The sequence below is a fragment of the Botryllus schlosseri genome, chromosome 10, assembly GCF_051294905.1.
Source record: "Botryllus schlosseri isolate E-star chromosome 10, Bs_hap1, whole genome shotgun sequence".
Classification (NCBI taxonomy): domain Eukaryota; kingdom Metazoa; phylum Chordata; class Ascidiacea; order Stolidobranchia; family Styelidae; genus Botryllus; species Botryllus schlosseri.
In genome coordinates this window covers 23,791,608-23,816,382 of record NC_137245.1, presented here as the reverse complement: position 1 = coordinate 23,816,382, position 24,775 = coordinate 23,791,608, and the positions used below count along the sequence as shown (strand labels likewise).

The 24,775-nt window shown below is 40.4% G+C and overlaps 2 protein-coding genes across 2 annotated transcripts in view; both read right to left on the bottom strand.

The window, feature by feature from the left end:
• Window positions 1-24,775, bottom strand: part of LOC145447653 (epidermal retinol dehydrogenase 2-like) — a 118,884-nt gene that overhangs the window by 36,271 nt on the left and 57,838 nt on the right. The window lies entirely within an intron of this gene.
• Window positions 874-22,943, bottom strand: LOC145447933 (cytosolic carboxypeptidase 1-like). The gene is made up of 27 exons (XM_080326201.1): window positions 22,786-22,943; window positions 22,607-22,722; window positions 22,202-22,263; window positions 21,621-21,816; window positions 19,362-19,499; window positions 17,647-17,740; window positions 17,010-17,050; window positions 15,587-15,736; window positions 15,449-15,523; window positions 14,337-14,516; window positions 13,887-13,993; window positions 12,926-13,060; window positions 12,170-12,263; window positions 11,956-12,111; window positions 10,720-10,870; window positions 9,760-9,978; window positions 9,601-9,698; window positions 9,358-9,455; window positions 9,142-9,298; window positions 7,985-8,217; window positions 7,771-7,924; window positions 6,478-6,679; window positions 6,294-6,415; window positions 5,466-5,602; window positions 5,226-5,402; window positions 4,086-4,210; window positions 874-2,569 (listed from the first exon to the last, which is right to left on the bottom strand). Exons 1-27 carry the CDS (start codon window positions 22,815-22,817, stop codon window positions 2,065-2,067), a joined length of 3,954 nt encoding a protein of 1,317 aa, XP_080182327.1. The 5' UTR covers window positions 22,818-22,943; the 3' UTR covers window positions 874-2,064.

Below are 24,775 nucleotides of genomic sequence, written 5' to 3'. Positions count from 1 at the left end.
AATCCAAATCCGTTCTGAAAAAAATGTCTAATCCAAATCCAATATAAATCCGACAAAATTTCACAAATCCTGTTTTCTCAAAACCTAATCCTAATCCATGCTCATCTCTGCAAGGTGGGTGTCTGATCTTAAATGCTACTCCAAGTTCTTTCGACACTTTCCTATCTTTTCATTGTATCGCAGTCTTGTGATGTTTTGAAATGATGAAAATATTATTAAACTGAATGATTGATTAATCTCCGGTTAATTCGGACACAGGCTCGGAATTCCAACCGCGAGGATATAACACAATTATCAGTAGGCTACTTCGTTCGTTTTAACACAAAATGAGTGATTATGGTGAAACAATGATGACAACAATCGACAATAAGCTCATATAAGGACGGACGGGCCAACCGAAGCATTGTACTTTGCGGATCGCGCCATATCGTCAACATTTTTCTGATTACACCTCGGCAATACATTCAAATTTGCTATGAAGGATTTTTCGAAATTGCGGTGCAATGCTAAAGCCAGCTGAGTCGAAGCTCATACAAAACAGAGTAAACAAACAGAGTCACTTCGTGCATTAGAATCCTGTCCTGATCTGGATCCAGCAGTCGGGCAAAAATATGTGAACCCGGATCCGATCTTGTTTGACAAAAACACGCCGAATTCCAGTCCGGTTAGAATCCAGAATCGTAATCCGGTACATCTCTACTGCACACACACCGGTCGATGAGGTAACGTTTAACTGTGCGTTACTTCCTAGTCAAACTAGGCCGCCCTTTCGACACGTAAGCTTATTCTGCCATCGCCAGGAAATTGTTTTGGCTTCACCCTAACGTAGCCTCCGTCGAAAACGCCGCGAACCCTTGAGACACCGCAAGTCGATGTATGTGTATGCACGACTATTATTACAATATGAAGTATTACATTTGGTAAGTTGATAATATAGTATCACGAGAGCACGAAAGCAAACCAAAACGAGCAACACTAGATTGGCAAAATTAGGTAAACTTCACGAGGATTCAAAATTAAAAGCCAAGCTTCCACAACGATCCGCACGTAACTAAGCAGCAGACGTCGAAGCATAGCTATGAAACGCGCCCAATTGCGGTTGTAACAACCGAAAAAAAAACTAGAAGCGTTGAAAATCGGTGTCTCCAGCTCCTGGCATAGATATCCGACAAAAATCTTAAAATGCTACATCTCACGTACACAATACTCCACCAATAGAAAACGATATCACAATTAAACATACCGGTTGACGTTGGTAACAAAATAAAACACGTAGATAGGAAACATAGAATTTCGAGTTAAAGGTTTTCTGAAGTAAAATGCAGACTTGAAACTGTGAAACATTGAAAAAAAAGACCAGAACCGACAGAACTTCACAGGAAGAGTAATGAGGATACATTTTTTGGTTTTCTGAAATTTGATGACAATTATGTAGGAAAAGGACACCCCGAATACGCAAGCCGCCTCCCGCGGTGTGGCAAAACATTTACGACAAAAAAACCCGCATTTTTTCAGCTTCCGTAATCGCCAACTACCGGCCGACTGGGAAGAATTATAACTTCGAGACGACTATCAGTTGTCAGTCACAAGAGCCTGTATGCGGAAGGTATTAGTATGTACCTTTTAAGCGACCACAAAAAAAATCATGTCAGTTACACAGCGCATAAAATTAATTTGGTATTATCTCGACCATATACCACATCACCACAATTAGCGACAACACTGGGGGTTGCACAAAACAAACGCACGTAAATATCACTTATACTGACGTGTGTAGCTTTTCACTTCATGTTTTCGAATCTGTGATACGACCAATCCAGGTTTCAAGGCTGAGAAAAAGTATCGTAGCCATCCCGCTGGTATTATAAATCTTAGTGAAAAGGGGCATACAGTTCAAGTACTCGAAAATAATCGCCGCTCACTAGACGACTTGAAACGTTACGAACAATACTCAATCCGTATTTGACCCGGTCCCATTTATTATCCAAGTTCGGTGTTACAGCAGTCCTTTCAGAATCCAAATCATTCCGAACATGCATAAATTCCATTTTTCCTCACAAAATTTCAATCTTCGCCCGGTTCCCCAAACAAATTACTTTTCTCCAGCAAAGACGCTAACATCTCGTCGCTCTCCTCCTCATTATCATACAGCACCTCCCCTGTATCTGCCGATATCCGATACCCCGTCCTCAGCGCGTATTCATCAACCGTGTAGCAACGTGGCCCGTCCTGCGCTACATCTCCAGCCCTCGGGGTGATATCCGTGTCATCGCGCTCGCCGCTCACATAGCCAAACCTCCTACAGTACTCGCCGTAGTCCCAAAACTCACGAGAGTACCCGTCGATGAGGGGCGCGTCCGCATCGTACGCGTCTGGCACGGCAAAGGCCGGTATCGAGTCGATTTCGTCCGGGGTGAGCTCCGAGTCAGAGTTGGCGGGGCACGGAGCGGCCAGGTCCGGGTCGGAGCCGGAAAACTCACCAGAAGGTCCCCATTCCGGGAGCCTGGCTTCTGAGTCCAAGGAGGGCTGATCGCTCGACGATACGTCGCTGTACGAGTTGCAGAGACTCCTGTGAAAAAAAAAAACGGGATGACTACAGGTCCGAATGTGCCAACTTGTTTTGAGCTCCAGAAGCCAGTGGTTCCCAAACTGGGGTCCATACAGTAGTTTAATCTTTTAATGATTGAGATCGTGGATTCGGTTCACTTTATCACCGACTTCGACTACAGATATTTTCAAGATATCCACTCCGAAAACCTTTAACACACCAACTCCGACTCCAGCTCCTATTCCTGATATTTTCTCAACAGAATTATGACTCAAACATTCCTGTAAATCTACTCTACTCTACGTTAATTACATTTTTAGTTATTATTATCACCCTATTCTTGGGAATTGAAAAAAAGTTGAGCTCGCAGCAAAAAATTAAGTTTACGAAGGTCCGCCCACATGAAAACTTCTGTAACCGCAACAACAATTTTTAGTAGCATTTGATAACATTTGGTGTGATTTCAAAATAGTTGGAGTCCACATCATACTATGTTAAGAGACTCCGACTACGGCCTGTACGTGTTTTCACAAATCAGACCCCAAAGTGTGTTGCTAAATTTTTGTCGTTCCGATTCCATCAAGAGAAAATTTAACGAAACTAAGTTCCGACGCCATACTACACCGCCTTGATTGCGATCCAGTAATAAAGCTTTCTCGGGTAGTTGGGATTTAGAGAATGTTTTTAAAACATCGTCTGTAGTCGTTAATATATCGAGTTTAGGATGTCTCCCGTGAGAGCATAAAGCATTCAAGCGAATCGTTCGCATCAGATGATCTGTTGTTAACAGTCAAAAGAAACGTGGGTGCGCTTGTGTACTACAAGAAATATGGGTCAACCGGCCATTCAGCATAGATCAATGGTTCTCAAACTTTTTGACCTTGTGTACCGGTAAAAAATCAAGATAAAAGCTATGGACCGACGAACCGTCAATGATCAAAATTAACCCAAATTCAAATTACGACAAATGTATGCAACTAAAAAGTAAATATCCCAAACTTCATTTAATGGTGCCGATATTAGACGTGTTATACATGGTTCTGTGTAAGTTTTTCCGAAACGCTGTCTAAAACAACTCGGCTGAGTTTGATTGTGCGGCTTCTTTTGATAGAAATGCGAGTTAGCTATTTGCTGTAGCCTCTATTTAACTGCTAAATGTTGCTAAATTGTAGTAAAAAATTGAACAAACTCTGTTTGAACATAAAATTTCTTATAGCTTTCACATATGACCTCCTAAACGAGTTGCATGCAACCTTCAAACAGTTTCGTACAAAACTTGCAGCATTGTGATGTACATAAGTACAAAGCAGACAATATCAGCTCTATAGTGTGACAACACGGAGAAGAAATATGTTTCACATTTGAAAATCTGTTTAAAATTGATGTTTCATTTCTCTAATTAACGGAAAAGCGTCCAGCTTCTTACATATTCGAATTGAGATCTAAAAGTCTAATAAACTTGCCACCGACCGGCGGTTGAGAATCACTGGCATAGATAGATAAATTAAACGGCACTTCGACCAGGTCGGATACTCACTCGTCTTCCGCCGACGTTCGGTCCTGAGGCTGCCGCCTGGCCCTGTCCTTGCTCTTCAGCTGTAGCATGGCGTCACACAGCACCGCTCCCATCTCCTCCAATTCCTGCGTTCCGATTTGGAAGCCCTGCCGTACGAAACCAACAATCGCACGACATAAGTTCGGCGTCAAGCTGACTGACGTCTTTGGGAGGCTGAGTGATTTACTCTACAATGGTTTTCGGTACCTACCTTACACCACTAATCAATGGTCATGATTTTAGACTACTTCTACTGCGTAACTGTTTCAATTATTCCGGCAAAACAAGGTCTGCAATACTTACATTTTATTTGGAAATCACTACTTCTACTTGTACTCAAGTAGATATTTATGATGTTACTTTCGCTTTTACTAGTAGAGTAATAACGATGGATATCTTGACCCCCTTTGTGAATGAGCAATGCGTGTAAAAAGTTGGGTAAATTGTGTGGTAGCAGAGTTGTAACCAAGTCACAAGGTTTCAAGTCACCAGTCAATCTCACTTTTATACTTTTGACTCGAGTCAGCGAATAGAGGGTCAAGTCCAAGTCATCATGTTCACTGTTCAGTATTGAATTCAATGCGGTTAACCCAATTCTTTCAACTTTGCTCGAGTGATATAGAGTGGCTCGCATTCATAATACCGTAATTCTCTTTAAAGTTTCTGGCCCTACTTTTCAAGTATCAGGACTGACAGACGAAATCCCCCAATAATGTGGTAACTGTACTATTCTTCGAAGTTACAATGAAATGTCTGTCTTGGCCGTCCTAGGCTCGAGTCATGCACAATGACACAAGTGCAAGTCGAGTCAATACATAAATTGACTCGAGTCAAGTCATTTTATGCATCTGAAGAATGACTCGAGTCAGACCGAGTCACCAAAAAATTGTGACTCGAATCGAGTCATAAAGTCATTACAGGCCCGGATGGTAGCCAATGAAACTTGAAAAATAAACACTTCTTTAAAATTTTTCAAATAAATTCAAAATTTTCTGTTCGAATTGAGTCAAATTTGCGATGCAATGCGCGGCGTTTTGGATAACCTAACAATGTCATGTCATGGAGTAGCCGGTATAATTTGAAAAACTAGGTTATTTTTGAACCACCCTAACGCCAAGTCACCTTGTATCTGCCCTGGTCACAGCCGCAGTACGTGCTCTCCATCGTGTAGCTCCGCGCCACCCCAATCTCTTTCCACACGACCACCCGGGCCGTGCTTTCTTTGCTTTTTTCGACAATAAAACTACAGTTCGACATCGCAAACGCCGGGGCCGCGCGATTCAGAAGCTTCGGGAGCGTCTTGACGCGAAAATCGACGAAATTAGAATTGAGAAAGGAAAATTTGTCGCGGTCGCGCGTTACCTTGAACCCGGCGTCGTCCGGGGCGCCGGCGAGCGCGTCGGTCTCCCCGGCCAGTACGGATTCCTTCCGCGAACAGCCGTACATGAAGACGTTTTTGCGGCGCGAATGTCCGTGATAGTCGCAGTACACTAGCGGGGCTATAAGATAAGAAAGGATTGCTCATTTTTTTCAATTCAGACCGCGCCGCAGGGCAAATGGACGCGGGAAACAAGTACAGAAAGTCTGCTTCCGATTCCTATCAGGGTCAGTATTACTAGAGGACCGGACGCACAATATCCAACTGAGGAATCTTGACTAGTTTAGATAATTTCGCTGAACACTGCGAAAACACCTTACTATCCAACTGGTAAAAAATCGAACGCCAAACTGGTGCCGTACACATAGGTGGTCTATAACGGAGTGTTTCTGTTTTTTCCAGAGTAAAGGCTTTTCCTACCTGCGCTACTGGCTCAAGTGGATATGTGTTTTTTGAATTCTGATACTTCTACGTGAACAGTTTTTAGGAAAATCTTCGTACAAAGTACAAAGTTGTATTGGGACAAGTCTGTGTCGCTTTTACAAGTGAAAATACCATAAAAACCTTGTGAAATAGCCAATGTATCAAGTCAACCACAGCTATCTTCAAAAATTGCACCTGTTTATAGTGTCATTAATCATTTTGCGTTAGTTCTATTTCTTTGTTACTCGCGATTGTCGCAATTAGGAAGGTAGCGACCTCCGACCAAATCTAATTGAGTAGAAACATACATTATTTCTACTACCCCAGTGGTAAAGTTTACCACTGTGACCAAATCTGTTTGTACATAACGCCCAGAGTCTCCCACACACCTTTTCCGATGGATTGCATATATTGCAGCAGGCCTTTCGTGTGATAAATGGTCGGAAACAAATTTGGATCAGGGTCGATCCATTGCCGATTTAAATCTTCCCCGCTGAGCGAACATCGGTGGCTGCCAAAACAAAACAGATCGAATTGAAATTCTTGCAATAGAATGCTGATTAAACCACTCACTGTCCGTTGATCACGCCGTCAGGATTTAGCATGGGTACGATTTTGAAGATGTATCGATTCCGCAACTGCCTAGCGATGTCCGTCGCGCGTTTGTCGGACGTCCCAGACGAAAGAAGCAGCTTCAACGTGCCAGACATGGTCCACGAGCTGTTTGACTCGCCGGGGTGCACCCTCGCGCTCAGGAAGACGTAAGGCCGCGAATCTACGCAGGAGGATAGGTGTTATAAGTATCAAATATACAAAGAACATTGCAAGAACATAATAAAAAGGATTGAATGGTATGTTATTCAATTGTATATTGAAGTTCTGTACCTCCAAGAGGCCCTTCCAATAAAAGGATTGTAAAATACATGTCACAAAAAGAATATGCTATAATTCAATAACCAGGGTTGCAATGACTCGACTTGTAAAACTTGCGTAAAATGTGGGGTTACCATATTTTGGAATCGGGAAAGGCGGACACTTAATCAAAACTTTTAGACTTACAATACTGGAGTAAAATTGGGATAAGAAGGTACATTTCCCGCGACCTTGTGGTTAGTTGGCAAAAAAAAAAGGTCATCGCTTTCGGTCGAACCACGAGTTTCCAATTTATGCTCATTTCCACTCGAATCTATACATTACCTCGGCTCTAAAAGCTGTAAAGGATGACGTATTGCCAAAAAGGAGGACAAGGAGGACAAATCCTCGAATGGTAACCCTAGTAAAATGACTCGACTCGAGTCAAGCTCTGTATTGACTCGACTTGTACACGAGTCATTGTGGATCGCATTAACGAAGTCATATGACTCGAGACTATGACGGCCAAGACAGACAAGTCATGGTGATTTCGAGGTAAAGTAAAGTCACCACATTATTTGTATTTCGACTATCAGTCCTGATGCTTGATAATATGGCCAGAAACTGTTAAAACTGAGGAAAATTACGATATTATGAATGCGAGCCATTCTATATCACTCGAGTAGAGTTGAAAAAAGTGGTTTGAACGGGATTGAACTGAAATCTGAGCATTGAATATAATGACTTGGACTCGGACTCGAGTCAAAACACTATGACTCGGACTCGACCCTCTACCAGCTGAATCGGACTCGGACTTGAGTCGATGGTGAATATAATGACTTGACTTGACTCGGGTCAAAACTATAAAAGTGAGATTTACTTGTAAAATAACATATTCATATTGAAATAGACCAAATATTTTTTGGCTGACACTATCAGGGTTAATGATCAGCAACTAGCGAAAAATTCAAAAGAACTTCGCAGAACTTGTCTCAGGATATTGATCACACTCACAAAATTCTGAAAGAGATTCCTCGCTAAGCTCGTCAGGCTGAGCCGTAATCGTGACTACAGGGACAGGATTACCGCGTAACGTATCGCACAATGCCTGCACCCGTACGTACACATCACTCTCGTCCACTTGCCCCACCAATTTATGCAAGTCAGCCTGAACAAAAGTATGTAAATAAAATGATTCAGGGTCGTTGTAAAGAAGCAGAAAGCTCACGTTAAGCTGCGTGTAGGTGTACGGGTAATGGTAGGCGAAATAACAGATGTCCCGATCGAACGGGAAAGTCACAGTGAACGTCGCGGTGAAGTAGGATTTCCCTTTGACACCGCCTGCGGACGCTGAGCTCCTCGAAAAGTGACTTTTGTAGTAGCACACGTTGGAGCCCACGCGCCGCCAGCACGGGTTGCCGAGACGCGCTTCCGACACAGAGTACATCAGCGGTTGCATACCTGGCATGTATTCATTTCAATAATACATTTATACACTATCATCAAGGGATGCGCGTCTGAAAATGTTCGAGAACCACTGCATTAGAGTCAGATTTACCAATATATATACGGTACCCAAATTGTTTCCTATCACGTTAGCACTCTTCAAGCGCAGGCTTTGCCAGAAAACGATATACGTCTCCGCAATGGAAGACATAGGTATGGATGGAAAATACATGACAGATATATCAATAAGGCCAATAAGGGAATGTAGTTGCTCTGCACTAAATGTTGGCCGTCGCAACTACACGATTCATAATATATCGTGGGTTTGTGGAGTCGATAGCACATTGCATAACTGCAGTAAATAAGGCAAATCCATCTGTGCCTCACCTATTCATTGTTACTCTGCGCTATCATTGTACGTAACAATGCCAAATCCCATATTCCTCGGTGACTTTGAGGGGTTCTGGTGTTCTGACGTTAATGATATTTAGTATCAGCGCGACACTAGCCTCCGATTAGTACCGGTTACCAGTCACAAATTATGAGCTGCTCATGACGAATTGGGCTATCACCGGTGAGGCTTGGCCATTCTGTGCCTCGCCTCTCCTTTCGCGCTATATTTTTGAACGATAAATATGTAAATTCCGATTTCTTGTATGTTAAATTGTTTCAAAATTCGCCATTCGTGAACGTCGATGGAAAATACATATAATTATTGGTGTTATAATCATTGAAGGTGTCACAATTTTGTTTAACTTATCACGACAACGGGAGAGGCACTGCCTCACTGGCTTCCCCTGACCGTAATATAGAACTGGACTGTAATATAGAACGGGCCTAATATTCTTTGTGGTCGCATAATAGGTAGGCCTACGTATTTGAGCAGCACTGACAAAAAAAAACACTATTCACCGACATAAAATCACCCAATCTATTCACCGGCATTAAACTGGCTGCTGTTCTTCTCGCAGTTGACGATATTGAAGCGTACCGGAACGCCGGACGAGATTCTCGACACTTCAAAGTAAAACCACTGGTGATGATGCGTCGTATTGCAATCGGAATCCAGGATCAAGTCGTACTCGTTTTGACGAACCTGCCAACGTAGCAGGTCAAATAATATCGAAGGAACGTAACGTAGGAAGATAGCAATACCTGAATGGCCGTACGCAAATTACCGCATTCGAAGTCGGAACGAAAGTTCAAAGGGGGCCGTGTCCCATTGGCGATGCTGGACAATGTCGCTAAACTTTCTAAAATTGTGAAACAAGTCAAGGTGAAGAAATGAGCCTTGTAAGGCTTTCTGAGTCTTAGTTTCTTAGTAACTTGAGTTAATCCTGCTTCTACTTGGAGTAGCAACGTTGACCACCTCCGCAGGAAACAAGGTGTCAAACTCACCTCTGTATCTGTAACTGGGAGTCGAGTCCGTAGAATATTCATGCCGCTCAAAATCGAACTCGCATGCGTTACTTATAACGGGTGTAGTCTCTTGAACGCTAAAAGCAGCTCGAGTAAAAAACAGCCGCAAGCAACCAACGTTAAAATACAACTAATTACTCTTGATGCTCTTGAAGTACGGCGCCAGCCATCCCCTCATCCAGAGACGAGTTCAGCACCTCCCTCAACACGTCCAAGTTGCTTTCGCACGACTCGACTTGGTACAGTCCGAATTGGTCGGATTTGGGAGGCTTGTAATTGCCGTCCCTGCTGTAGACGACCTTGTTTAAAATGTCTCCCTGTTTCAACGAACGGGCGACGTCCTCCAGCATCTTAATCCTGCCGGACAACATTTTCAGTATTCAGCATTTGATCCTGGATGCAAACAAGCCGATTCTGACCGCAAAATGTACATTAAGGCTGTTCAAAATGTTGTTTTCTTCCAAACTACACAGGACTAAAGATTTAATTGTAAGGCCGTCTGTAAAAAACAGCATACCGAATTTACCTTAGTTACAAGAAATCAAATCAAAGTAATCACAATCTGTAAATTGACCTCTTTTCGAAATACCACGTTTGTGTTTTTGCCTGTGAGCAAATTTTATCACTTCGACATCACCAAACATGTTTCAGACACGCTTTTTTCGAGCATTTTCAACTTTAGAACGGTCAGCGATCGAGATAATCCAAATTAATGGAGAAATCGATGATGCTGATTTCCTAGAAACCAGCCAATCTCGTAGACACGTTGGAACGGTGATGACATGATTCGAAAAATGAATTTCTTCATTTGAATCGTTGAGCAGGAAAAAGTAATAAATTCACAAGTGGTTAAAATACAGGAAAAATGCATTATTCAGTATCTGCCAAGCTTTTTTTGTAGAGTCAAAGTAAATGATATTGTTTCAAAAATTGTATGTTTACAGATTGTGATCAGGAAGACCATTCAAAATTGAGTTAATCTTGGTGCGCTGTGTTTTTTAAGGCATCAGAATGATTTAATATGTGGTGGCACTTGGATAGAAAAATTTTGACCAGCCCTAATGTACACCCGTACGATCGGATTTTTGCAGCACCGACCTTTGAACCCCGAATTTCTTTGCGACTTGCGGTTCGCCGTTCGACGGCGGGACGTGTCCGAAATAATCGGCCAATGACAGAGTGTTGACGGTTTGCTTTTGCGACTTGGTCGTGCTCGCCAGCGAGGCCATCAATAACGAGTGCTCGTCCCCTGAAGACCACAGAGCACATCACAGTCTACTACGCGTTGAGACTCGGAAATAATAATAATCTCGAACTCGAACTGAATCACGTGTTAGGCTTCGACTCCTGTTGATTGTCACAGTATGAATGACGTGGAAAGTTCGAATATGTTCAAAGAATAATGATAGTGCCACTTCTACATCACACCAAAGATAGTTTGGAATTTTTTTATAAAATCTATTTCGCTGCACCTTGTGACAATGCCGTGGGTTGATCAAGACTTCACAGATATTTCATTTCCATTGACGATGGTATTTTATTGACGAAAACTCCAATTTTGACAGTTTCTTCTAAACGCGATAGTGTTTCGTGTGCCTATGACAGGCATTATATTCTTTATGACCACAAAAATACATATTGAACCTATTGTTATCACGTCATAACAGGTGATACTCGAATACAAGACTGAAAGCCTGATACCTAAATCAGAATCAAATGAATCGGGTACTCGATTTGTCCAGCCCTGCAGCTTTTTCAATGAAAGAATATTTTTTTCGACGATTTTCAGCTATTTGACTACAATTTTTTTTACTGCGGTTAATCACAAGACACATAACAGTGCAGTGACGTGCAATCAGGGTAGGCAAGTGAAGCAGTGCCTCACCTGTCGTCAGAAGATTATGAACCTTCAATGACCACAACACAAATAAATCATGGGCATTTTCTATCGATATTCATGGACGACTAAATTTTAAACATTTCAACATCCCAAATCGGGGCATTTGCGTATTATTAGTTATACACTATAGCGTGAAAAGAGAGGTGAGGCACAGACGGATCAAGCATCCCCTGTGATCACGCATCATCATCATAAACAGCTCAGAATTGATAGTATACTGTTTGTGAAGAGTGCTAATATGATAAGAAACAAGTGACCGACAAAATTAGCTACCATTTTGGGTTTACATATTTGTAAATCTGAATCTAATGCGGTCAGTGCCTCACCAGTCACGAACCTCACCGTGGCCGTGGCAGTGGCACAACTCGTGGCTATTATTCAAATGAAAAGCTGCGTTTCCAGCAACATCGGTCAATAAATCATATGTAGCGTACCTTTTGTAATACTAGGAGCTGGTGCAGTAGAGGGATGATCGATATGGGTAAATTTTATGCAATTCGAGAGCACGTTCCCGTCCGATCTCGCGCGCGAAATGGCCGGGTGTCGGCCATTAGAAAGCCTTTCCGGTATGTCAGGTTCTGTCTTGGTCTCTGAGAGAAACAGCATGATAAAGTCAAGCGACTTCAAAACACCAGACGGCCGGCCTACCTCGGGAATTCACAAATCTTCCCAAGATGTCACCGTGCAAGTAAGAGGTACTATCAAGGAGGTAGTGAGGATGACGTTCTCCATGTTCAGTTATCTAAATGCAACGACACCACAATAGAATAACAGTTTGATCATATTTGCTATCATTTGCACTCCGGTGGAATAAGTAAACGTCACGGATAAGTAATGGTTTCCAAGACTAATTCAAGAAGATCAATGACACTGCAAATAGGTCCAATTTTCTTAATTAAATTCAGTTATCGCGATACAGGGGCTGTTTTGCCTAGCTGGTATCCCAATTTCACTCATAAAGGTATCGTAAACATACCCAAAACCCCCTTTGTACTTCACAATATACAAAGCAGTTTTGAAGAACTTCTTGGAGGTACAGAGCTTCAATATTCAATTGATTAGCAGGTATTCATATTGAGATGAACACGGATATTTTCAGCTGGCACTAGTGATAGCTAATTGTCAACAACTAGTAGGGAATTGGAAAGAACATTTTATATCAACAATCGTATCGGTACATTGAGCTTAGGCGATCTCTTCGCCCCGAATATTAGAAATTCATGCCTGTGACATTTTATGTGGCGATACGATTGTTGATATACAATGTTCTTTCCAATTCTATATTGGTTGCTGGCGATTAGCCCTGAAGACTATCGTAATAATCGGGTTCATTTCAATATGAATATGCTATTCAAAAGTAGTTTTGTTAGGTAGAAGTGGAATTTGAAAACAATCGTGGCTCACCTGAAACTCGTACGATTCCGGAAAAAACTTCTCGTACATATCCTTCAGATCGGCGGCAGGCCTTTTCGGCGGTATCACATCGCCGGGCGGCGGTATTACGATAGGCGGACCCGGGCTGGTTGTGGACTTTGCTTCCTGAAAGAAATTCGCCCCGACTGGCGTTCGTCAAATATGATGTCACAATAGAAACCTATTGATTGACCATGACGGCATTGGTCCCCAATTTGATCGGTGAACGGAAAATATTGAAATGGAACCTTTGTACTTCATCAGTAGCCTTTTTTAGCGTGGCAGGTGGCAAATTGATAGTACCAATTTATAATATTTTACACGCATCATTCCCTTGGTAAGATCTATTGTGACATAGAAATTGGATTGGATTTAGGAATGTACCCCTGTGCGTGGTTACGTCAAATCATGATAAAATGCGATAAAGTCATCATGTTCCAGAAAGAAAATAAACGGTTAAGCATACAACATCCATAACTACATAATTGCACATCTTGTAAACTAGGGCTGGAAACTGGTTGAGGTACTCAAATACAAGTCGGGTAACGGAAACAATGTACTCTTTCACGTCAATAGTAGTATTCCCATGACGAAAATATAGTCACAATGTTATTTCCATAGTTGGAGATTCAAAACCTCGATTGCACATATCTTAGCACTGGCTTAAGGCTACCTACATTCATGTAACGACATTCCTGTCAAGTGGTGATCGATCATCACAATGGTCACAGGGCGCTACAAAATAGCCATGGTCCAGAAACACAAAATTATTTTGGATGCCGTGTAACTGGCATTATTTTCCTCGCGGTCTCAAAAATATACATATATTTGAACTTTTCAAGTCATTATACTGTTATGACGTTATAAGAGATGTTTCCCTTAATACCCAACATGGATTTGAATTTTGTAGGTATTCTTTCTTGCCCAGTCCCATTTTAACCGAAAGACTTACCTCCTCCAGTCTCTGTTCCTCCAGCAATTCTTGATTCTCGAGCTCTTGAATATCGCTCGCCACCTCGTCCTCCTCATTGTCATCACTCGCGTCGATGACATCATCGACTGCCAAAACAACGCATCCACGTGATTTCAATCCAATTTATAAAAATACATCACGCCAAACAGATATACACAGATGCCCTCCAACTAGTCAGTATTATTAGACGTAGTGAGTCCTAATACACACTAAAACTTCAGGTAGAAGTACAAACTGAAAGTTTTAAAAAGTACTTGAGTAGTTTCAAAAAGTATATTTGGTCAAGGTGTATTCATATAACTACATCATATAACTATTACATATACCTATATATATGTATGCCTGTGGGCTGTATTTTTTGTTCACAAAAAAACTATTAGTGCTAGGAGTCTACAAATTTGTTACTTGAGACAAGCCACAATTTCTTACCTAACGCATTCGAGGCTGTGGGCAAATGTATATCGATGTGCGTCTTTTCCGTGGTGGGCGGTAAGGTAAATTGAAACGTACATTGCACGGTGGGTATAGGTAAACGAAATCTGGGCTGGCAACGACGCAGAAGCAAAGTCGCCACGGTCATCAGCGGTTCCGCCGCTTTCGCGCACGCCACTGAAATAATAAAATCGTCTTTCATGAGACAGATCTCAATTTTAAAATTGTATAATACATTCATATTGAATTAACCCGAATATTTTCAGCTGACACTCTTTAGCATAATCGTCAGCAACTACCACAGAATTGAAAATAACATTGTATCTCAGCAATCGCATCACCAAATATGACGTCACCAGCACCAAAAGTTGAGTAATCCAGGCTAACAAATGGCGTAACATTAACACACTATTTTTGGATTGCTTCTTGGAGGTACAGAACTTCAATATACAATACATACAATACAATATACATATTTTGTGTAGATATACAATGTTCTTGTCCATTCTCTACTCGTTGCTGACGATTACCCCTGACGAGTGTCAGCCGAAAATATTCTGGTTCATTTTAATAAGAATATAGTATTCAGTTGTATTTTTGGATTATACACAAACTCTTTCTCTAGTAACAAACTAGGTTGGCGGGTGTCTACTTCCCAAAATATGAGAGAATAATGCAGTAAAATGGTGGCCAGCAATACCACCGTCATATCATCAAGTCAGCATGTCACATTATACAATCATGATATTATACAGGCCCATGATATGCTATAAATATAAATATATCGTGGCAGTGGTATCAAAGTAGTATATGTCCAGTTTTCAAATTAAGGTCTGTTTTTAAACCTTGAAAATATCTTTTTGAAAATTGGCCATGGTTATGTCTGTATCATTAATTCAAAGTTAATCAGGGCCAATATATGGCTGAAAGAAGATGAAAACTTTACGTGAAGTCAATTTTCTCAGAATGTGTAAAACGGGACATAATTCACTTTGATAGCACTGCGACGATATGTTGTAATACATATAATGCAATAATACAATGATATACATGCATCTTATATTCCTACTTATCATACATGTTGGAAGCACAACAAAACATAGGCCTACTTGTTGTACACTCTTTGCACGAGCGATGTATAATACGCATTCCATTCGCCTCCACGAAAGCATTCCTTCCTTTTCCTGCACAACAATACAACGTACGTCAACACAACGCGCTGATCAACATGGGCAATCATCACGCACTGGATACGGTCAAGTGTTTGAGTATATTCAACATGCTCTTTCTGGCAGGAATATGTTTGTGCCCTCGATGGTCCAATTTATGCCATTCTTGATATAAGGCAAGCGTGTTTGTGATCACGCCATTCGTGACGGCGAGGCTTGCATTACTTCCTGCAAAGCAACAATTTTGTTTTATAAACATAGGAAACACGGGCCACAACAGTAACTATCACAGAGCAAAGAACAAAGAATAACACAAAGTATTTATAAGTAGAGCTAGGTGAAAATGTAGCGAAATAATACAATCCTTATCCCTTGAAGTTATTTTGGATACATAAACCATCATTTTGATACTTGTTTTCCACCATGAGAGCATAGTAGCATAACATCAAAAACTTCTGGCATAAAGAATAAAGATACACATTTCTGGGAAATAGTGACCGACCGACAGCTTACCATAGAGCACTATGCAATATATGTGGTCAAGAAACACAAAATTATTTTTGATATGGTGGATCTAGCACTATTTTCTTCATAGTTGCATAAAGGTTTGCAGTATTTGAATATTTAATGTAGTACAGTGTGCAATTGTACATCCTGATTTGATGTAATAACGAGTGGTGCTCGGACACTCAACTCGACTCGACTTAAGCCTCAATTCGATATCAAATCACACAAGTATTCAATATTGCCCAGCCTTATTTATAAGTAGCCTAGCAGGAAACTTGTGAAAACTTATGTATTGTATTCACGCGACCAAAGCATCAAATCCAGTTTACGATTATGATCTATGATGTAATAACAATGTCTCGTCACTACAGACACGTTGTTGCGAAACTACCAAAAAGATATCCATCACCGAAATGTGATACGATCCTTTAATTACCGGTGGAACGCGACCCCTGACCCTCTAGCGCGATATCAAGTCTATTGTTTCGTGTTCACAGCGAGAGCTCTCGAAATGGCCACGGGGCTATTCATCCCGAATGTTATTGGTTAGTGCTAATGTGTTTAGTTTGATAACAAGTAACCCTACTGAAGTGACGCTGACACAATCGGAGAGTGTATCACGGTTTGTAAGTTTCATTATCAAGTGGCACCACTTGACATCAGTTTATTACTTACAGACTTGCATCAAAGACTAAGCAATGACCACTCACCAGTGATAGAATGGCTGCTATAATGTTGCGATAACTGCACCCCACCATTTTAACATCGCTCCACCAATGACAGTGAAAAATAATCACAATTCCATAAAGTATTTATGAAAGTGAAAGTCTTTTAGCGGTAACTTTGCAAATGAAACTAACTGAACGTGCGTATAACACACTGCACCTTTATACTACAGGAACGATTATCTAAGGCCGGCTATATAAACTTGGTGAAATCAACAGGAATGCCGACAAACTTGAAAATAAAATAATTTTAGCGCACTGATACTTACGTGACGACTTTACTAGAAGACTGAGTGTTGATAATGCAATTCTGAAATAAAATAATCAACCTGATAGAAAATAATAAATTCATAATATACCAAAAAGATGACACTAGTTCACATCGCAGGCTCAATTTCCGAGCCATCATTCTCGTTTCAATGAAATGCATTTCAATTGTTTTGTATGAAATAAATGTAATTCATGCACATTTCAGCGCAGGTACTGCCAAGCTACAATAGTCTTCTGCGGTGTGACATAAGATCCAAAATTAGGGCTTAATCATCGTAACAGAATAGAAGTGGGTCTTTCGTGTCAAGGCAGGGCAACCCCGCGATTAATCAGACTAAACCGAGATATCCTATTATGACTCCATTACAAAAAGCCAACTAGCATTGACAAAAATCTTTAAATTATGAACACCACAGGAATTTAAATGGTTATCAAAACATTACCTTCTTGAAATTGACAAGGACTCATGGAGATAGAATCAAACATCGAATAGCAAAAAGTCTCATGACAGGTGACGCATTCGGCATTCGATACGATTACGAGGAAGTCGAGTGAAAGTATTGCATTGCTCACAATGCATTGTCAGTTGCACTTCCTTTTGTTTGATTCAATCGCGCAACAGAACGGCCCACTTACTTTGTTGTGGACGGTTGCTTGCGACCTAACTGAAGAATTAGTTTTTGGAACGCATTCACGGCCCCAAGTCTCCCCAGGACTCTGGCATTCACACCTGTTTAAATAGATTTAACAAATGAATTTCACAAGATGAAAGCAAACGTGAAGCATGCGTCTGTAATCTGAATGGCTCCTTTAACATCTAGCATAAGGCACGTACAACGGATGTGACCACAGCAGCTTATTGCGGATCAATGATATCAATATTTCGAATTCTTACAATTTCAATCATGGCGTTATCAAAACCGCAAGCTTCAGTGTTTTATAATTCGAAGCATTTCAAGGTCCCATGCATAGCACCGACTGTGCTTACAACGCTGCACATTGGTCACATCGCAGCATTAACGAACACAATGGAATTCAAAGGGTCAGAAGCTTAGAACTCACTGCTTGGCTAGAAGATGTTGCACTTGGTTTTCTGGGATCATGACAAATATGTGCAAGAGCAATGAGCATTGAGCACACCATACCTTACTCATCTGTTCGAGGGCATATGTATGTATAGATACTAAATATATACCATCCTTGCTAGTATTGATATTCACCAACAGTCAAGACGCAACATACGGTTCAGCCGATGTGAAAAATAAATAATTCATCCAACTACATATAGGCAGACCCGAGACCTTGCAATGGGTTACAACCAAACACAGACACATAGTTCATCATATTCCCACTGGTCATGATATGAAGTAGTATGGAGGCTATGTTAGCGTGATAGACAAGTCAAACAGAATTGATGACAAAACAGATTAAACGAGATAATACAAGTATATAGACTGTAGTTACCTAGCAACATCTGGACAGTTGAGCACAAAAACATTAGGAGCAAACGGACTTATGTACTATTATTTACACAGCAAACAAGTACAGATTGCTATCCGTTCAGTTTGATACATTACTTTTGATCATTCACACATCTCTTGAATTGAATGGCTTTAAGTTCAGCCAAGCATGTGTCAAATGTCATATCGAATGCATAAGGACATTTATCATCTACTGATACTAATATGACAACTGCTGACTTGACAGACAAGGTAACATGCAGTTCAGTTGGGAGAAAATATTTTATTAGCAATACACAAACTAGCATTCCATAACGATGTGTAGGTAAAGTTCTTCGGGAGATAATAGCCGACAGCATGCTTGAATAGGCAAAATATATTTCAAAATCGGGCATGAGTGGCAGATAGTAAACTGGGTTTATCTCCTATTGTTACACACAATGCTGAAAGAGCCTGATGGCGAAATGTCTCACATTTCTATTCTAGTTAACGCTTGAAACTTCGCTATCCCACAGAACAACATAGGCAGCGAAATACCTAGGAGGCTTAATCATACTATACTTGAAAAGAGAAACTGATTTAAAAGACACACTATCAGTACAAAAGTGAAATAGGCTGTGTCTCTAGACACGAGTTGCGGTGTGACATTTTCAGGACAACACAGGTCAAAAATGAACACAATAGTAGCCCACTTGACAAACACATTCCCTTTATTGATCAGATAAAGAGATTATCCTTGAACATAACCCACATATGTAGATTAATAATGATGAATTATTTTTCCCACAAACTGGGATTACCAGCTATGATATCATGCTTGACAGTCGCATTGCATTGATTCGAGTCAGACCGACTCATACCATGCACTGCACAGTGTAGAAATATATTTACCGTTTGAAGCGCATGTCTTGAGACACTGTAACGAAGTTGTCAACAGCTTGTTAGATGTGGATTGTGATGACGAACGTATGATTGATACCAAAACGGGCAACGCTCCGGCCAAACGAACTCTCAGCGCGAACCGTTTATCTGGTAACAAACAATGGGAAGTAATTAATACTTGTGTGAGAGAAAAACGTTAGTATCAAAGGAATAAATTATGGAACAACAGATGAATAATAATCGGGACCACAATCGGCTGGTACTAGTTTATTTCGAGCCTCATGGCCATTCTTGGGAATGCTGTGAAAGAATATGGTGCAGTGAAACTGATTAAAATCTAAAACCAGAGGCTCAATCCACCACAATTACTCGAAAACCGATGATGAATCATTTCCATCATAGACAACCTACAACACGAATATGCTTCATTGGCAAACTACGATTCAAAACATTTTGTAAATGTTCCACAATCCCTTTTTCAGACCATCAGCATAAAATTCTTATCTCATCATTCTAATCTTGATGAATTACCAAACACGAGCAGTTGAGCGTGAGAAATCGAGCCTGCTACAGTAGATTTTTGTCATTGAATGAAAAATGGCACCCATCGAACAAGCGAGTCTAGGTCCATCAGTTGGACGCAGTATTCAATGAATGATCAGTCCTGCACATCTGAAAGATATATAAGAGAATAGACCTAAAATATTGTAGCCCATGATAACTGCCGATTGTTCTACGGACTGAAAGACGATTATGTCTTTTAAATTATAAAACTGTGATACATCATGTTAAAGAGAGATGTCCAAGAAACTGGGAGACCCATTTAAATTACTAGACCATCAAAGTACAATAGATACTAATCTGCATGAATAATACGTAATATTGAGTCGAGATCCACTAAAATGCGCAAAATTTTTGTATTGACTGGACTTGTACTCGAGTCTTGTGCATGACTCGAGCCAAGTCATATGACTCAAGACTAGGAAGGCAAAGAGTTGAAAAAAGTGGGTTTAATCAGATTGAACTCAAAAGTGAACGGCGAACACAATGACTCGGACTCGACCCTCTACTTATTGACTTGGACTCGGGTTTGACTTGGTGGTGAACTGATAATGACTCGACTTGACTCGAATCAAAACTATATTTAAATGAGATTGACTTGTGACTCGGAACCTTGTGACTTGGTTACAGCCCTGGGGTCAAATTAGTCCGAGTTGGTACTCAATCAGAAGTAAAATTATACCGTACCACCAATTTCTACTCAATTACTAGTGAAGTAGCAATTTCGAAGACAGATAACTGCTTCAAGTGGAAGTTACTAAAACAAAGGTATGAAAGTATTCAGTTAAGTAGTTTCAGAAGGTAAACTTGCATACTTCAAGCAGTTGATGGCAGATGTTTACTCTACAAATTGCAGCTTGCATACACCATTATGCAATCGTACTACATAATTTTCGGATATATTTTCAGTTACCATGATACAGGGGCTCATTAGCCGAGTGCTAATGAAAATTCAGACTCGGAAAAGCGATGCAAACACACCTAAAAGCTACTTTACGCTTTACATAATCGAATATGTAATAAGTAGTTTTGCCTAAAAAACCGTGCAGTAGAAGTGAAAGTAGTCTAAAAACCTAACCACCTTCAGTACAAGTAGGCTAAACTTACTCGAGTAGCTTAAAGTAGAAGAACTTCGTTACTGACCCTCTCTGAGTAAAAGTAGCCGTTGTGTTTTCACACACCGGTAGTACAAAATAGCAAAATTTCCGAAGTTGAAACTAATTCAGTTACGACAAGCTTTGAGGAAGATGTTAAATTTCTGAATATAACACAACTGGAGCGAACGGTGTAATAAGTAGCCCATCGACAATCAGCCTGAGTAGTCAAAGTTAGAAGCTTCATTTCAGATCGTATCCCGGTCAGAGAATGTAATGATACTGCCACTATATGGATAAATCACTTGGAAAACACTGAGAAATGATTGAATAACATTGAAACAGAGCAAGTGAACAGCAACCTGTCTTGAGGAATCGTGGCTAAGTGTCACAGTTCAACCGAGTGGGCACATATCAATAATTCGTGATCACATTACTCTCACTAAAATCAATATCCAACGATGATATGAATACCAAATTACCTAATTACATCATCTACATGTCCTCAAAATCTAAAGTGTTCCTTATTCTTGTACAACATACAAGAAATATTCACATTAGAACAACAACTACTTAATTAAGATAGAGCTACATTCAGGACCTGGCTTCTTACCTTTCGGTGCTATTTTTACTGATAATCCAATAAGCGCCGAAAGCAATCTGGTATCAGCTTCCTTTCCTAAATAAGCGACGGTATGCAGAAGAACCCTTGTGACATCATGATTAACAAGCCGCTTCAAGCCATTTCCGGAAGCGATTTCGCTCAAAATATTCACGAGCGCAAGACACGTTGTTTGATCGCCGCATGTCTGAAAAAACGGTGGAATTGGACTCTCAATTAGTGGAAGGTGGGCTATGATTGGGCTTTCGGTAACAGGAGCATGGGCAGTAGGCTATCCAGGGCATATTGATTTGATGAAGAAATATCACTAAAAGTACGACAAAATTTTGAATTGGGACCGTGTAGGCAGACAAAATATTGCAAACGACGAATCGCTACGGTAGTTATTATTAATCACAAAACCTCTAAACACAGAACGAAACAACACACAAGGATCTCAATAAAATTAAGTTTCCAGTTTAACTGGAGACGGAGTTATATTGATCAATACAATTACTGCTTTCATGACCAGTATTATGTAAAACCAGTCCGTATGCCGTACGATCCTAAAACATTAAGTTGGTCCGAGTTACCTCCAGAATTGACAAAACAATTTCCAAACTGTTTTTGCTGGATATCTCCTTTCTGGCGGAATCTGCAAGAAAATGATTGGTTTTGAGGTCGGCGGTATGTACAGAGCAGTTTTCAAACACATGGGCAGCAATAGCAAGTTTTTAAATCACAGAAAAACAAGGTAGGACAATTCAATTCTATGATGGCTACTGCACTTTGGACCCTTTGAAGAAACCATGGGAAACGACTATAATTGTAGAAGATAATATTTAATGTTTATAATAGTATACATAATCCTTCTCATTAAGCAATACTAAACGGTTTCTAAACAAATACCGAAGATGGGAAATATATTTTCCTCGATTCTTGTTCAAACAGTTACAGGTAGCAAATTATGAGTGTCGGTAATTAACAAAAAGTATCACCATGGTTATTCGCCATATGAAGAAGTTTATGACATAAAAATCGGGTCTGTTCCTTGTCTGGATTTGTACTTGATAACAGTTTTTCGAGCATCAGCAACACAGCCTTAGTTTTTGACCTGCAAGCAAACAAATACCAGTACTGGCATGCGTCTCAAATAAACAGCCTAAACATGTTATACTTGGTGTCGGTTGCCGCGGCCTTGGACGACATTCTACTTCCCTGAGTCTCCCGCTTATTCACTGAACCCGCGTTGGACCCAGTTACTAGGGCTGACGATCATGCTGTCCCAAACCACACTGCGTATTTTGTTTTGGTTTGGCGGTTGCCAAGTTTGCAACTTACTACCGCTAGCTTCCGAGTTCCAGTTTGTCTTCATATGTAAGGCAAAGGTCAATCTCAAAAGAGTTGTAAATAATAAATATGAATTATTTCTATTTAATTCTAAATATATTTTCGTTGTTGCGTGACTTGAAATCTTAGAGTGTAATCCATCGACATGAGCAAGAATTTTCAATACTCGACCCACACCGAAAATTTAAACCCGCCAGATAGCGCTAACGGATCTATGATTAAAAGACTGTTCAGTGTTCAGTGTTCACTGTTCAGTCCATGGAAAACTGAATTTTCCATGGTTCAGTCAGTGGTTTGTTTGTTTTGACTGCTACGGTAATTTGCACCAGGCTAATTTTCTTCATTTTTATTCCGTAGCTGCCGACTGGTAGCACGGCCCACTTCTAGGCTTTTATAATACACCGCTTACACGGATGAGATGGCGATGAGGAGCCTAGATTCAGTCAGTGGTTATTAACCAGTGCTGTGCCGCACACACTTGTGTGCCATTTACGTCTCGCAAGGGTGCCGCTAGGAATTTCTTCGAAATTCACAAATTATGCGCAAAATAATTCTAGTCTATAGCAAACGATCAATGATCTAAATCGGGCTCAATGTGAAGTCTGTACATTTGACATTCAATCAATCAGTTTATTAATATTTTCATCATTTCAAAACATCACAAGACTGCGATACAATGAAAAGATAGGAAGGTGACACATCAAAATTGCTGTCATGTTGGCAATCAATATCAATAATCTGTAATCAATAATCGTCAGATTATATTTTCATCTGAACAAGACACATACGATGTACAATGCGATTCGACACAATGCGATGTAATGAACAGATAGGAGGAAGCATCCACCTTTTGGCATAGTGTAGGGCTACCATATTTTCGTATCCCCTGGCGCAGTTGTTCTTAACCTTTTTGTCTCTGCGGACCCTTTTTGGACTGTCACGGACCTCCGCGGACTCCATCAAGTGTTCGTTCAAAATTAGCTCAATTTATCGTGCAAGGGTGCAACCGTACTCTGTCTTGTGCAAATATTAATTGTAGGCTAGAGCAGCCACAAAATGACTTTTTCCGAACAAAACATCACACTATATTATGTAGAATTTGGGTAGACTTTTATTATTTCGAAGCGAATTTTGCAGCTGTATTTATAATCTTGAGAATCCATTGCGGATTGCCACAAAGATATTGGTCGCGAATGTTATTATTATCATTAATATGGTTAAAAGTTGTAGTGGCGTGTCGCGAATGTAATATGCGTAACACTTCCGACGACAGCGTGTGGTTGAGTTTTATTGAACGTAACACGTCCAGCCTAGTCATTTCTATTATTATAAAGGCTATGGTTATATCACACGAGAAAATGGATTTCAATTCTTTCATTGGGACAGATTAGGAAAAAGATTTGGAAATTCTATTTCAAACGACTGTTTCCTAATTTCCTAAGACTGACCACTTCAAATCCAAAATGTTTTGCCAACATTTTGAGGTCATCCTGTTTGACCTTGTTATCTCCAACATTTTATTTTTCCACAAACCCCAACAAAACATCTCTAAACAGCAATATGCTACCATCGCCAGGCTGTTGGTAATTTGACAATTACAATGAGTTTCCACAGTTTGATATTTCATCTCCGACGATCATTTTATTGATGTGGTCCTAACGTTTTAGCAATTAGGAAGCGAAACTGTATTATGCTTTTCCTAATTAAAAATAAAATATAATTAGGTTATCAATCATTTTACAAATTTAGAGGTATCGCGGACCCCCTGAAAATGCTTCGCAGACCCCCAAGGTTGGGAACAACTGCCCAAGTGGTTT

Coding starts and splice junctions, on each gene's coding strand:
- LOC145447933 (XM_080326201.1), bottom strand. CDS start 22,817: ATGTCGTCCAAGGCCGCGGCAACCGACACCAA. Junction 15,737..17,009: donor TCTTCTAGTAAAGTCGTCAC/GTAAGTATCAGT, acceptor GTTGCTTTGCAG/GAAGTAATGCAAGCCTCGCC. Junction 8,218..9,141: donor CAGCAGCCAGTTTAATGCCG/GTGAATAGATTG, acceptor AATACATGCCAG/GTATGCAACCGCTGATGTAC.